The 13,326-nt window shown below is 44.0% G+C and overlaps 3 protein-coding genes across 5 annotated transcripts in view; 1 reads left to right on the plus strand and 2 right to left on the minus strand.

The window, feature by feature from the left end:
- Nucleotides 1-606: 606 nt before the first annotated feature.
- Nucleotides 607-5,301, minus strand: LOC103387947 (synaptobrevin). Of its 2 annotated transcripts, none has more exons than XM_008322765.2 (5): nucleotides 4,824-5,301; nucleotides 2,165-2,312; nucleotides 1,814-1,972; nucleotides 1,105-1,156; nucleotides 607-962 (listed from the first exon to the last, which is right to left on the minus strand). In XM_008322765.2, coding segments are annotated over exons 1-5 (378 nt in total). In that variant the 5' UTR covers nucleotides 4,826-5,301; the 3' UTR covers nucleotides 607-945. The 2 variants fall into 2 exon arrangements, with proteins under 2 accessions (XP_008320987.1, XP_008320986.1); XM_008322764.3 differs by lacking the exon at nucleotides 4,824-5,301 and adding an exon at nucleotides 3,438-3,998.
- Nucleotides 5,302-6,580: 1,279 nt separating this feature from the next.
- Nucleotides 6,581-8,343, minus strand: mrpl51 (mitochondrial ribosomal protein L51). Of its 2 annotated transcripts, none has more exons than XM_017037611.2 (4): nucleotides 8,152-8,343; nucleotides 7,873-7,971; nucleotides 7,354-7,461; nucleotides 6,581-6,937 (listed from the first exon to the last, which is right to left on the minus strand). In XM_017037611.2, exons 2-4 carry the CDS (start codon nucleotides 7,961-7,963, stop codon nucleotides 6,741-6,743), a joined length of 396 nt encoding a protein of 131 aa, XP_016893100.1. In that variant the 5' UTR covers nucleotides 7,964-7,971; nucleotides 8,152-8,343; the 3' UTR covers nucleotides 6,581-6,740. The 2 variants fall into 2 exon arrangements, with proteins under 2 accessions (XP_016893100.1, XP_008320983.1); XM_008322761.3 differs by having other exon boundaries at nucleotides 7,873-7,975; nucleotides 8,152-8,336.
- Nucleotides 8,344-11,620: 3,277 nt separating this feature from the next.
- Nucleotides 11,621-13,326, plus strand: part of lag3 (lymphocyte activating 3) — a 3,631-nt gene continuing 1,925 nt past the window's right edge. Inside the window, exons 1-4 of the mRNA XM_008322862.3 lie at nucleotides 11,621-11,756; nucleotides 11,846-11,960; nucleotides 12,186-12,406; nucleotides 13,059-13,310. Of these exons, the coding sequence (XP_008321084.3) occupies nucleotides 11,663-11,756; nucleotides 11,846-11,960; nucleotides 12,186-12,406; nucleotides 13,059-13,310 (682 nt within the window). The 5' untranslated portion in view covers nucleotides 11,621-11,662. The remainder of the gene's footprint in view (nucleotides 11,757-11,845; nucleotides 11,961-12,185; nucleotides 12,407-13,058; nucleotides 13,311-13,326) is intronic.

Genomic DNA, 13,326 nt, shown 5'->3' on the forward strand with positions numbered 1-13,326 from the left:
GGTGGGGGGGGGGTAGTTTACCTGTCAACCCGTCTGTGCACATTACTGCACCAGTGATCCTAGAACTACAACCGTGTGCCACGTGTGGACTACAAACCCCAGTACAAATGAAGGGTCTAAACATTTAAATGATTTCTGAAAAGGTTCTAATATTTTATACTGAAAAATGTATTTGTCTAAAGTGGCATTCCCTGAATTCTTCTTTTTATTTTTTTTTTAATTCTTACACAATAATATTTTAATTAACTTGAGTGAAACTAATCACTGGAGGAAGGGTTGGGCAGGTGAGTGTGAATGAAGGGGGCGGAGCCTAACAGCTACACTAGGAAAGAGTCTATGAGCTACAGCTTCTGGATCACAGGTACACACACACACACACACACACACACACTCACACTCACACACACACACTCACACGACAGAAGTGAGTGTAATCTTAATCTGTGTTAATAAGCAGCAGACGTTAATGAAGTCAATTTACAAATGTTAATAATGAACAGCAGAGGTCGACCTCTGACCCCCTCGCCCACTCCCCCCCATACTCCCATTCACTTGGTCTCAGTCCACATTTTGACTTGAAACTCCCCCTTCTTGTTCTTCACCCCCCCTCCCCCCCGCCCCCCCCGCTGTCATCTATATTACATGAGGTTCAGAGAGAGGAGAGCGTGAGTGAAACGTCAGGGCAAAACCAGAGAAGAATGCAACAAGAAAGGAGGCGGTGGCGGGGGGTAGAGGGAGGGGGGCAGAAATGCAGAGGTACTTATAAAGATTAAAGTCATGTTTAAGTGCAGGATGGTTGGATGGAAGAGAGGGAGTTGGGGGGAGGAGGGAGGAGGAGATGAGTAAAAGGGAAGGAGTTGCATTAGTTGTTATTGTTGTTCTGTTTTTTTTCTCCCCCTCTTGTCTCCCTCTCAAGTCCATGTCCATCTGTAGCGACGGCTAAGTTCAGTAGAAGAAGTACACTGTGGATGAAGCACAGAGGAGGTCAGAGTCTCAGCTGAGGAGGAGCTGAGGAGGAGCTGATCTGAGAACATGCTCCGAAATATATATAATCAGGAGGAGAGAGAATTATTGGTTAATTAAACGGTTGAATTGTCTACTCACAGAAGATTATTCCGACCACGATGACTCCGATGATGCCCATCATGATCATCATCTGAACACACACAAAAACTCCATTAGTGTCTATTTGGCAGTAACACACACAAACACACACACACGTTTTAAACCTCAGTGAGGAGATTTAAAACATTCCTCTTTAATCATAAAAATACCAAAGTTGTTTTGTTTTCTGTTCTTTGTCTCCAGGTTCTTAGTCTCAGACTGAAATACAGTTCCTTAAAATGTTCTTTCAGAAAAAAATCTTTGGAAAAACCTAAATGTTCATATTTGCTCTGATTTGTTGTTTCTCTTATGGAAGTACCAACATATGACCAGAAGAGGGCAGCAGACACAACAAAATGCCTTCGCTACATTTAATCCATCAACCCAATACTATTGTTTAATTTAAATTTATATATATTCAAATTAATTAATGACAAACATCTTTATATTTATATTTTACACGAAATTAACTCCAAACACTACCGACAGTGACAGCGACCTCTGCTGTACAAAAATCCCGAATTTCACGAGGAATCATCGACGTTTAAATTGTTTTAATTAAGATTTAAACACAACTTTTTTTATTGTAAAATATAAATGAACAGCAGTGAAATTCTTGTTTAACTATATAGACAGTCTAATAGACTAATGCACCGATGCCCCCACCGATACCCCCACCGGTGCCTCCTCCGCCGGTGCCTCCACCCACCTTGCAGTTCTTCCACCAGTACTTGTTCTTTAGTTTGGCTGCGCAGCTTTCGAACTGGGAGGCTCCGGCCTGGAGAGCATCTGCCCTGTCATCCAGCTCTGAGAGCTTCTGGTCTCTTTCCAAAACCTTGTCCACGTTTACCCGCATGATGTCCACCACCTAACATGGAGGAGGAGGAGGAGGAAGAAGAAGAAGAATTTGGAACAGTGGAGACGAGAAAACAACAATAATTAATCATTTTTCAGGTTTATCCCTTATTAAAAGTTTCAGCTGCCGGTGTTTTTTCACGTCACATCTCCAACTCGCGGACGTCAGACGAGACCAGAGATGACGTAGTGTGAAGGGACTCACCTCCTCCACCTGGGCCTGTGTCTGCTGTAGCCTGCGGTTGCTGCTGGTGTTCGGGGGCCCCGCTGGTTGTCCACCTGGGGCTCCATCTGCACCGGGGGCTCCTGGAGCTCCCGGGGCTGCTGCTGGGGCTGCGGCATCTGGGGCAGACCTGCGATGGACCGAGTGGAGAAAAGTTGAGGAGCCGGAACGTCTGTGACGTCTGTGACTTTTCAGACTGAGGTAGTCTGCCAACACCAGTGACGGAGCAGACACATCCGGTCAGCCGCTACACCTCAGTTCTCTGACATGGGGGGTCATGAGGCGCGCGGAGGGGAGGGGCCAGGGGTGCACATTCAAATTTACACCTATGGTCAATTTAGAATAACCACTTAATCTAATGTATATTTATGAACAATGAGAGAAAGAAAGAAAACCACCAGGAATCGAACACGAGACCTTTCTGCTGTAAGGCAAGAGCACTTACCGCGCTTCCGGCATGTAGCCAGGGACAGATACAGATTTTGGCTGCGGTAAAAAACGATGTTATGTCATCTCTGTTAAATTGAATAATAAAATAGAATAAAAGAGCAAGAAGAAGAACAATCAGGTCGGAGAAAGTCCGGGATTCAAACCCAGATGTTCAGAGACAGAGGTGGACAAAGAAGAACAGATCAAAGAAGTGACGTGCTGCAGAAGAAGAAGAAGAAGAAACGGGAACAGAGGGTAGAAATGAAGCAGAAGCAGCGGCCACAGGGGGCAGCACTGACTCAGCTGCACCGCACGTTCAGCTGAACATTTCTGTCACTGCAGAAAAAACAAACCCAGAAACGAGTGGAACTCAGCAGTGAGACTGGACCCGAGTCTGATCCGGAATAAAGTTTAATCCATTTGGATTAAAAAAATAAAAATGTTTCTTTCAAAAACCGCGTCGTTGTGACGCAAAAAGTTGATTTTCTGAGCAGTTACATGAAGAAAAGTGGAATATACAAATATATAAACGTAGAATTAAGGTAACTGAAGTATCAATTGTAAGAAACGTTTTTCTTTTTAACAGTATTTTCCATTTTCAGGACGACGACATCGATCTTTAGTGAATGATTTAGTGAAGCAGAGGAATTCACTGAGGTCAGCAGAAAATCACTGAAGCTGAAAGAAATGTTCTCACGTGAAAAACAGGAAAGGAACACAAGCGCACACGGAATCACACCGGCAACCGAGCTGCGGGTGGATTTTCACCAACACAGATTTGGATGAGGAGGAAAAGGCGCAGCAGAAAAGTCGCAGTAATACTCACATCTTCTCTGCAGCGGCTGGAAGTGACGCACGGAGCAGCGGTGGAGGGAGCAGGAGGAGGAGGAGGAGGAGGGAGGGTCTGAGGTGGAAGAGAAGGACGGGGGGTAACGACGGATCACTGGAGGAGGCGGAGGAGGAGGAGAGAGATGGGAGTTTGTGCGCACCGGTCCCGGATGAAGTCTGGTTTTCAGAGAGACAGAAGTGGAGTCAGGTCTGGAGGGAGGTGCAGCGCTGCTCCTCCTGCGGTCATTTATTATTGAAATAATGCCCGTGGTCAGCAAAGTCCCTCCGTGACTGACAGGCGTCGCTGTGCGCTGAGAAGCGGCGGTGGCAAAATATATTTTTTAAAGTCTGATTTATAATCCAGCCCAGAGACAGGGGGCTCTCCTCCCGCGGACGGAGGTGCAGCTCGGACTCCTGCTCTCAGAGAAGGTCCAGTCAGGAGGGTTCCTCCTCCGCCGTGGCTCTGCACGCTGCTGCAATAATGCGTCTCCGCTCCTGCCTCCTCCACTTGGACTCGTAATGACAGTGCGGCTCTGCCTCCTCCCCTCCTCCTCGCCCCTCCCCCCTCCCCCCTCACTCTTTGCAGTACCGCAGCCCTCTCTGTGCAGGATGGGGGGGCTGGACGACACTGCGGTACACTGTGTGATGCTTACATAGTGTTGAATCGACTCTTTCCTCCCTGGCCTGGGAATCTCCCAGCTCTCCCCCCTCCTCCTCCTCCTCCTTCCCTCTTCTCCCCTTTCTACTCACATCCTCCCGGATCAAGTGACGTGCTGCAGAAGAAGAAGAAGAAGAAGAAACGGGAACAGAGGGTAGAAATGAAGCAGAAGCAGCGGCCACAGGGGGCAGCACTGACTCAGCTGCACCGCACGTTCAGCTGAACATTTCTGTCACTGCAGAAAAAACAAACCCAGAAACGAGTGGAACTCAGCAGTGAGACTGGACCCGAGTCTGATCCGGAATAAAGTTTAATCCATTTGGATTAAAAAAAATAAAAATGTTTCTTTCAAAAACCGCGTCGTTGTGACGCAAAAAGTTGATTTTCTGAGCAGTTACATGAAGAAAATTGGAATATACAAATATATAAACGTAGAATTAAGGTAACTGAAGTATCAATTGTAAGAAACGTTTTTCTTTTTAACAGTATTTTCCATTTTCAGGACGACGACATCGATCTTTAGTGAATGATTTAGTGAAGCAGAGGAATTCACTGAGGTCAGCAGAAAATCACTGAAGCTGAAAGAAATGTTCTCACGTGAAAAACAGGAAAGGAACACAAGCGCACACGGAATCACACCGGCAACCGAGCTGCGGGTGGATTTTCACCAACACAGATTTGGATGAGGAGGAAAAGGCGCAGCAGAAAAGTCGCAGTAATACTCACATCTTCTCTGCAGCGGCTGGAAGTGACGCACGGAGCAGCGGTGGAGGGAGCAGGAGGAGGAGGAGGAGGAGGGAGGGTCTGAGGTGGAAGAGAAGGACGGGGGGTAACAACGGATCACTGGAGGAGGCGGAGGAGGAGGAGAGAGATGGGAGTTTGTGCGCACCGGTCCCGGATGAAGTCTGGTTTTCAGAGAGACAGAAGTGGAGTCAGGTCTGGAGGGAGGTGCAGCGCTGCTCCTCCTGCGGTCATTTATTATTGAAATAATGCCCGTGGTCAGCAAAGTCCCTCCGTGACTGACAGGCGTCGCTGTGCGCTGAGAAGCGGCGGTGGCAAAATATATTTTTTAAAGTCTGATTTATAATCCAGCCCAGAGACAGGGGGCTCTCCTCCCGCGGACGGAGGTGCAGCTCGGACTCCTGCTCTCAGAGAAGGTCCAGTCAGGAGGGTTCCTCCTCCGCCGTGGCTCTGCACGCTGCTGCAATAAGGCGTCTCCGCTCCTGCCTCCTCCACTTGGACTCGTAATGACAGTGCGGCTCTGCCTCCTCCCCTCCTCCTCGCCCCTCCCCCCTCCCCCCTCACTCTTTGCAGTACCGCAGCCCTCTCTGTGCAGGATGGGGGGGCTGGACGACACTGCGGTACACTGTGTGATGCTTACATAGTGTTGAATCGACTCTTTCCTCCCTGGCCTGGGAATCTCCCAGCTCTCCCCCCTCCTCCTCCTCCTCCTTCCCTCTTCTCCCCTTTCTACTCACATCCTCCCGGATCACGTTTCTCCTCCTTTCTCGTCGACCTGCTTCTTCATCCTCAGCTGCTCTTCTCTCACAGGTGAAAGGAGTGAAGTGACGCAGGAGGAGATCACGTGGACACACAGGTGAGAACAGGAACATGTTAGAACAACAACAACAACAACAACAACAACAACAACGTGATGATGTGTTGAAGGAGCTCCCAGCTGCAGTACTCCTGATCATATTACCTCAGTGTTTGTCAAACTTTTTCACTTCAGGCACCAAATATTTGTCACTCTACTCCAAGTACTACCTGCAGTACACGACCCACATCACCACACAGTAACACGGGCCTGCACCGTTCACTAGTCTGAGGCTAGGACTCAGAATCAAGGTCACTTCTCAGAAACGTCACATCCGTTAAATAACATCTTCTCATTTAAGGTGGTTTACAGTAAACACTGGTCAATTATACAGAGGTTCAAGTCCGAATAGAAGAAGAAAAAGATGCATATTTCATTTCACGATACGTATCGAGATTCTACAGCACCGTATCGCATATTTCATTTCACGATACGTATCGACATTCTACAGCACCGTATCATGTTTTTTTATCACCAATTCCCAGTCCAATATTCCTGGTGTTGGTTCGTTTTCTTTTTCTTTTCTTTCTTCTCTAGTGATTCCAAATGGGTATCACTAGATTGGGGTGGAAGGGGAGACAACACACTTCAATATATCGTCATGACTGTAGTATTGTAATACTAATACTAATCCCAGAACCTGGATTTCCATCCTTCCTGGCTCCTGGTCTCCAGTGTTTAAATACTTATTTTTTTTGCCCCCACCTGTGTCTCACACACAGATGAACCTCCTCGACGATAAGTCTCAGTTTAAACTTGACGTTAATTTAATTTTCCTGCTTGGGTTAAGGACCAACGTCATGTTTGGAGTCAGAAGCTAAACAAAATCTCATACAATAATATTTCCTAAATTCATCTTAACGTTCTGTATTTAAAGGCTTTAACGTTTGTTTGCAGAAAACACTTTAATGTGAATTTTCACAGACAACTGATTAAATTAACTATAAAAAGTCAGACACGTGACACTGGAGTTCCACAGCTTTCTTCTTCTCCACGGTCCTGACCACGTGGTCCGGCCCAGTGGTGCGTGGGTCACGGCCCAGTTTTCAGCGATGTTTGCCGTAACGGTTGAACCGTCTGTAAAGATAACGGATCCTTTTTTCCAAGTTGTGTCTGTCCAGCGTCATCATCCTGTCTCCCACCATTTTCTTTTTCCGAATCAGTCGCTCAAGTTCGTTTCCTTTGAAACCTTTCAACCAGCAGGGGGCGATGATAAGGTCCTTGGGGTGAGCTTTAAAGTCTCCTGCAGAAAGAAAGGAAGATGATCGTTTCTGCAACGTCGGACGTTTCAAAGTTTCTCCGAGTAAAAAAAACAAAAAAAAAAAACAAGTCAATGTTCACACATTTCCCAGAGTTGTTGTTGTTAAAAAATATCAACCTCAAATTTTTCATAAAGTATTATTTAAAGCATTTCTCTGAATCTAAAGACAAGACACAATTACCATATTAAAATACCAACAAATCACAACTGTAATATTTTTATTATTTTGCAGTATTTTAGTAAATATTCTTCTAAATTCCAACTGAATATTTAATGTATTTATTTTGACTGTCTATATACAGTGTCAACACAGGTCAACACGGCTGACCTTCTACTCTGAACCACCAACTGAACCTTCTGATGTCCATGATTTGAACATGAATGAATGGGAAACTTGCCTAATATTCCAACATTATCATAAACTCCAAACATGGTCCTCTTCTCCGTCCACCTGTCCACCACCTTTGGCTGAGGGATGGCGTGCATCCTGATCAGACGGCACGTACCTGCAGAGAACAGTCACGGTAAACATGGTGCAAATACTCGGAGTATTACTTCATTCATGGATACGTCTGCACCCTCCAGGAATCAAAGCTTTACTAGTTATTATAAATATAATATTCACACACACATATATATATATACATACCCTTAACAAAAACATATAAATAAGTTATATATGACATATAAATAGACACGTTTTTCTGACAAACAAACCTAAAAGTTTCTGCAGGTCATTTGCTCTGTATGAAAGTACCAGGGAAATACTGTACTGTACTGTACAAACAGTTCCTTCATGGACGACTGTTTCAGTTTAAAGTGAATTGTGACGATGAACTAAAATATTTTATCATATCAGTACAATTATGGACACTGTCGGTGTTTGTTTATTTGAGTATTTATTTTTCAGAGCTCACCGGTAGAAACGGACCGGGCTGTTTGTGCCAAGGTCCCCGCTGACTGACAGAAGGACACTCCGGCCTTCAGCAGCCCTCCGAGAACAGACATGTCCGAGGCTTTCTGGGAAAATATCACGACAATGTGACCGTGTGAAGTTAATATAACACAAATGAATCTTCTTTACGAATTTTCACAATAGTTTAAATTTGTCAACTCCAACTATTTAGCTATATTAGCATTAGCTTCTGCTAGTGGCCGTTAGTTAATATATACACAGTCAATATAATAAACGTTACCGGTTCAGACGTCGGTCGCCACCGTAATAACAGTCACGTCCTTTGTCTCTTCAGCTGCTCGGCTCTACGTGTGAATGTGTGTGTCAAATACCGCTTTGAAATTAAAACTAATGTGGAGCTCAGTTGCTGTCCTCCATTAGCATGTGGCCCACAATGCACAGCGACACCGATGGCGTACTTCCTGGAATGGATCGCGCGATGTTTCAGGTTTCTCCCAGCAGAGGGAGCCAGTTAGCAGTAGATTTAGGGGGGGTATCATGTCATTTTTTATCAGTTTTATGCCTTTAAATAAACTAGTGCTAGAGTTAAAACTGCACTTTAAGAAAGAATATAATTATGATGCAATTGGATGAAATATTCATTTTTGACTTAATTTCATGTTTTTTCATGATCTTTTATCTTCACTTTTTGTCTAAGTGTTTTTCCCGGATTTGTGCGTGTTTTCTCTGGGTGCTCTGTTTTAATCCAAATCTGGAGCCAGACCCGCTGGTAGATTAGGTTAATTCATCGTAAACTGACCAGAGGACTGTCCAGGGTTTAGGCTCGGACCCTGTGACGTATTAAACCATATGAAGAATATGTAAGACTTGACTGACAAACGTTAACGGTGCATTAAAAACTCCTGCAAACAAACACCAGTGGAGCCGGACTTTAACATTAATGTCGGGAAATAGATGCAAAAAAATTAAACTCAAAAGTCATTTGTTGAGATGTTTATCACCGAACCATCTCTCACTCTCTCATATACACACACACACACCGAAGTCACACACAACTCTATACTTTCAGTCTGACTGTTTTGAGGTGATGGGTGGAATATTTATCTTTTTCAAAGAAACTGTGGCTGTTTCAGATGTTCGATCTTAGTCGTGAGCGGGTGGAACCAGATTAATCATTATCTAACATACTGTTTCTGTTTCTGTTCAACATTATCACGATGTCCAAGTGGTTTTTTAATTTTTCAGCAAAAACATATTTATAAGCGCTGTATATTTATATATTCTTATATTTATAAAAGCTGTCCAATGAGACCCAGTTAATAAGACTGCAAATAAATGACTAGTAATGAAGGAGGAGGAGGAGGAGGAGGAGGAGGAGGAGGAGGTCTGCTGGTCTTCGTCTTCACCATCAGGTTCTGACTCCGTCTTCACAACAGCGGTCATGTTCCTCAGCTCTTCACTTCCTGTGCCAGTAAAACACAGTGGAAGAACAGAACAACAGTACTCGTTGTCACCTACACATGCAGAACTCGGTGGGTGATTTATCACTTCTATATTTAATGGGGAAATCAAGCGGATTTATTATTTATGAACCTATCAGTTTGAGTGAGTCAGCAGAACGAGTGACCCTGGAAAAAACGGACCCGTCTCTCTGTCCTTCACTGCATCAGTGAGAAGAACGGCACCAGAACAGATGAGTCACGTGATGTTGGTACTTTGTACAGAAGACACGGGACCACCCTCTGAGCCTCCCCTCTTCTCCCCCCTCCTCCTCCTCCCCCCAGTCATCAGTAATCTACATCCTCGACAGTTTCCATGTGAGGGGACTATTTTTTTTTTCCGATATTCAGATGCAGTGGCAGTGACTAAACACCAGGAGTGGGAGGGGGGCCCTCAGAGAGGAGTCCCTCAGTGAGAGTGATGCACATTAACCATCACCTCCACCCACCACACCCTCCTCTCCCCACCAACACTAAACCTGAAAAATCTGAAGATTTTGACACGAAAGGAAATCCAAGATAAGAGAAAAAAAAGATGAAAAGACGACGTTTACGCTGTCACTCATTCAAAGGCCAATTAATGTTGTATATAATTAATGTAATATTATAAAATAATAATATATATTATATTATATTATTAATTAAAAAATAGATTTCTTCCTCCATCTCTGCTGTTTCTATTCATCTGTCAGCAAGTGGATGAAAGATGCATAGAATATATATATATATATATATATATATATATAAACATGCATATATATAAAGTATATATCTGCCAGGATTAATTAGTTGTTTTTTAAATAACCCAATTTAAGTTGAAAATCCCTGAACTTATACCAAAAATACACAGTGGTAGAACTAGTTGTTAACGTCTTGTTTAAACTTCTCTCCTCAGCAGCAGCAGCTCTGTCTGACTGACCTGAAGTCTTGACCTTTTACTGATTTTTGATTTGATTTTTTTTTTTTTTTTTTTTTTTTTTTGTGTGAAGCTGTTTTGAACTGTTTTCATTCTGTCAGAACTGAACTGACGACAACGAAAAGAAAAGGTGAACGGAGGAGATGATTCACTGTCATGAGCTCCAGGCTGAGTTTCTGACACGGTTCTGTTCTCACCAGAGATACTGCTGCTGCTGCTGTTGCTGCTGCTGATGCTGCTGCTGCTGATGCTGAGGGCTGTGGTGACTGACTGGCAGTGACAGTGGAGCGTTACGTTCGTCTCAGTTTCAAGGCAACGAGCACAACTTCTGTAAATGACACGGAAGATCAAGGTCAACACGGAGAATTCACTGCATCATCAGAAAGTCAGACCAAAGAACTGAGGTGTTTTTCTCTATTGAATAAAAATCGTACACTTCCGAAAAATGTAATAATAAGAAGAAGTAAGACCCAGAGGCCTGGAGAGGGAGCAGTTCTGGTTCTCTTTTAATCTACGGTATGAACAAATAACAACAGGTTCAAAAGTCTACGACATCACAGTTCACACCAACAGACAACAACCATTCACACTCACATTCACACTCACATTCACACTCACATTCACACCTCGAGGCAACTCAAAGTGAAGAATTGCGTGAACTAAGTAAGGCGAGTTAGCACAGGGAATTGAACCTATGACCTTGTTTCTGTGAGTCTACTTTTGCTGCACTTGACCCACTACAGCGCCCCACTTTTTTATAAAATAGGCTGTTGTTGAGCCCCCGCCCCACGTCGACACGATCACTACTGCTACTGCTTAAAATTCAATATAACTTTTTAAAAAATTTTTTAAAAGACTTCAAAAATTTGCGCAATTTTCTCTCAATGAATTTCCCTTGGTGCAAGACCCTGTGACCCATGAAGGGACCCGCCCCCCATGTTGGGAACCATTGCTGTAATGCAAGAGCTACAGCCTCACATTGGTGACATTTTAGGTGAATCCGTCTTCCTGCAGGTGTCGATGTGAACCACAGTACACACAGGAAACTGCAGTAGTACTTCAAAGTAGTCGGGTCGTAAACTACCAGCAGTATTCACCTGACAGTCATTCTTGTTGTTGTTGTTGTTGTTGTTGTTGAAATCCGTGAAGAGCCTGACGTGAAGAGAATCCGTGGGAGGAAGTGACTCTCACCGCGTCAGTCTTCACGCTGACATTTTTCCAGGTTAACGAGATCAGACCACTTCAAAGGCTCAGTCTGCTATCAGAAGTCACGTGACCAACTGAGGATCTACCAACCACGGAGCCTCATTACCACCCACAGCTCGAGTGTATAAATACACCGTCAGAAACATCCCAACACTCACACACACAGAAACATGTCGTCTCAGAGAACTTTCTGGATTAGCGTCCGCAGGAACCTCATGTTCTCCACGTCGCTCATCTTTATTTTCAACACTTTTCTCGCCTCAGGTATTTTATTTTGATTTTTTAAACTAAATTAATTGAAACTCTGGGAAAACTACAATCTTAGAAGTTGGTTTTTTTTCTTCTTCTTCCAGGGGCAGATTCTGTGGCAACAGAGGTGTTTGCACCGACGGGTTCTGATGCAGTTCTACCCTGTCAGTCCACGTCCAGTCCTCTGTCCACCGTCATCTGGAAGAAAGACAACAGAGGGTGAGGAGTTCTCTTTGACCCACTCTGATGAAACGTCTCTCATGTATTTATTACTAAGGTGTGAAAGTACTCTGTCACTGAGGAGTTTTACTGCATTCTTTGGATATGTATATTTATTTTTATATATTTTTATTCTATTTTTTTTTCAAATTTCTCATCTTTATGTTGTTTGATGTCAGATGCACTTTTTTTCCCGCCACTGACGCGGCTCTGTGTTCCCCTCAGAACTGTGTGGAGAAAGCAGAGGAGCGGGCTCCAGTACTGGGGCGCCAGCTGGACACAGAAGGGCGTCTATCGTGCTCACTGCCCCCACCCTCAGTTCATGAAGGGGGACTACAGCCTGCTGATCTCCAGGGTGGTGCCGGAGGACGGAGGTGTTTACTTCTGCAGCGTGGAGCACCTCGGCCTCACCACCACCGTCACCGTCACACTGAGAGTCATGGCCGGTAAGAACTGGAACACAGACACAACTCTGGGTCGGACCCAAATGTTCCACAGGTCAAAGGTCAGCTGTGCTGACCGGTAAAATCATGGTATCAATAATATTTTCAGGAAAGACTCAAAAATATGAAAAATCAGACTTAAAATAGATTTTAAAGTTTGCAATGAAAAAACACCCAATTAATATATTTGCAAAGTACACAGTAATAATATGTTTTAATAATTTTTAATGTATTTAAAAAAAAATGTAGAAATGATCATGCATAGAATTAAATCCTTACAAAGTTTTAAAAACTGCTACAGTATTTACTAGCTGTGTATATGCTGAAAATTTGGAAAAATAAAATTTTAAAAATAAGGTTTTAGAGAAAGAAAAAAGTATTTGTCACTAGATTTAAATTCAATTAACAAAATATTTATATAAAAATTTTAATGCATTATATTCTATGCATGTGTGTTTTTATGTGTATATCTCTACTTCAAAAAAATGAAAACAATTTTTAGTGTAGCAAAAAAATGAGGGTCATGGACCTGGGGCAGGTCGGTGTCGTGTCTTATATGTCCCGCTGACCCTGATGTATTTATACATGTATTTATACATGTATTTCTAATGCGTACTCACACGACTAACGACCTGTCCGTCATTTTCCGTCCCAGTGTCCATCTTTCCATCCGTCCCCATCCCGGGGGGGAAGGTTTCAGTCACCTGTGATGTGACTCCGTGGCCTGTAGGGGCGTCGGTGCAGTGGATGTTAAACAACCAGTCATATTCCCCTCCGAGTGTCAGCACGTCAAACAAAAACACCATGGTCATGCAGCAGGTGGCGATGAAGCTGACGGGAACCTGGACCTGTGTGCTGGGCTACAAGGGCAGAGAAGGTCGCGTCTCGGCCGACCTGTCAGTCAAAGGTGAGGGATCGGAGAA

This window comes from Cynoglossus semilaevis, chromosome 13, assembly GCF_000523025.1.
Source record: "Cynoglossus semilaevis isolate Cse_v1.0 chromosome 13, Cse_v1.0, whole genome shotgun sequence".
NCBI classification, from domain to species: domain Eukaryota; kingdom Metazoa; phylum Chordata; class Actinopteri; order Pleuronectiformes; family Cynoglossidae; genus Cynoglossus; species Cynoglossus semilaevis.

What these genes read in the sequence shown, in the direction of transcription:
- LOC103387947 (XM_008322765.2), bottom strand. An exon ending in CACAGGCCCAGGTGGAGGAG is followed by an intron (nt 1,973 to 2,164) that starts GTGAGTCCCTTC and finishes CCTCCATGTTAG; the next exon opens with GTGGTGGACATCATGCGGGT. An exon ending in ACTGGTGGAAGAACTGCAAG is followed by an intron (nt 1,157 to 1,813) that starts GTGGGTGGAGGC and finishes GTGTGTGTTCAG; the next exon opens with ATGATGATCATGATGGGCAT.
- mrpl51 (XM_017037611.2), bottom strand. Translation starts at nt 7,963, where the DNA reads ATGTCTGTTCTCGGAGGGCTGCTGAAGGCCGGAGTGTCCTTCTGTCAG. An exon ending in AGCCCGGTCCGTTTCTACCG is followed by an intron (nt 7,462 to 7,872) that starts GTGAGCTCTGAA and finishes TGTTCTCTGCAG; the next exon opens with GTACGTGCCGTCTGATCAGG. An exon ending in TGATAATGTTGGAATATTAG is followed by an intron (nt 6,938 to 7,353) that starts GCAAGTTTCCCA and finishes TTCTTTCTGCAG; the next exon opens with GAGACTTTAAAGCTCACCCC.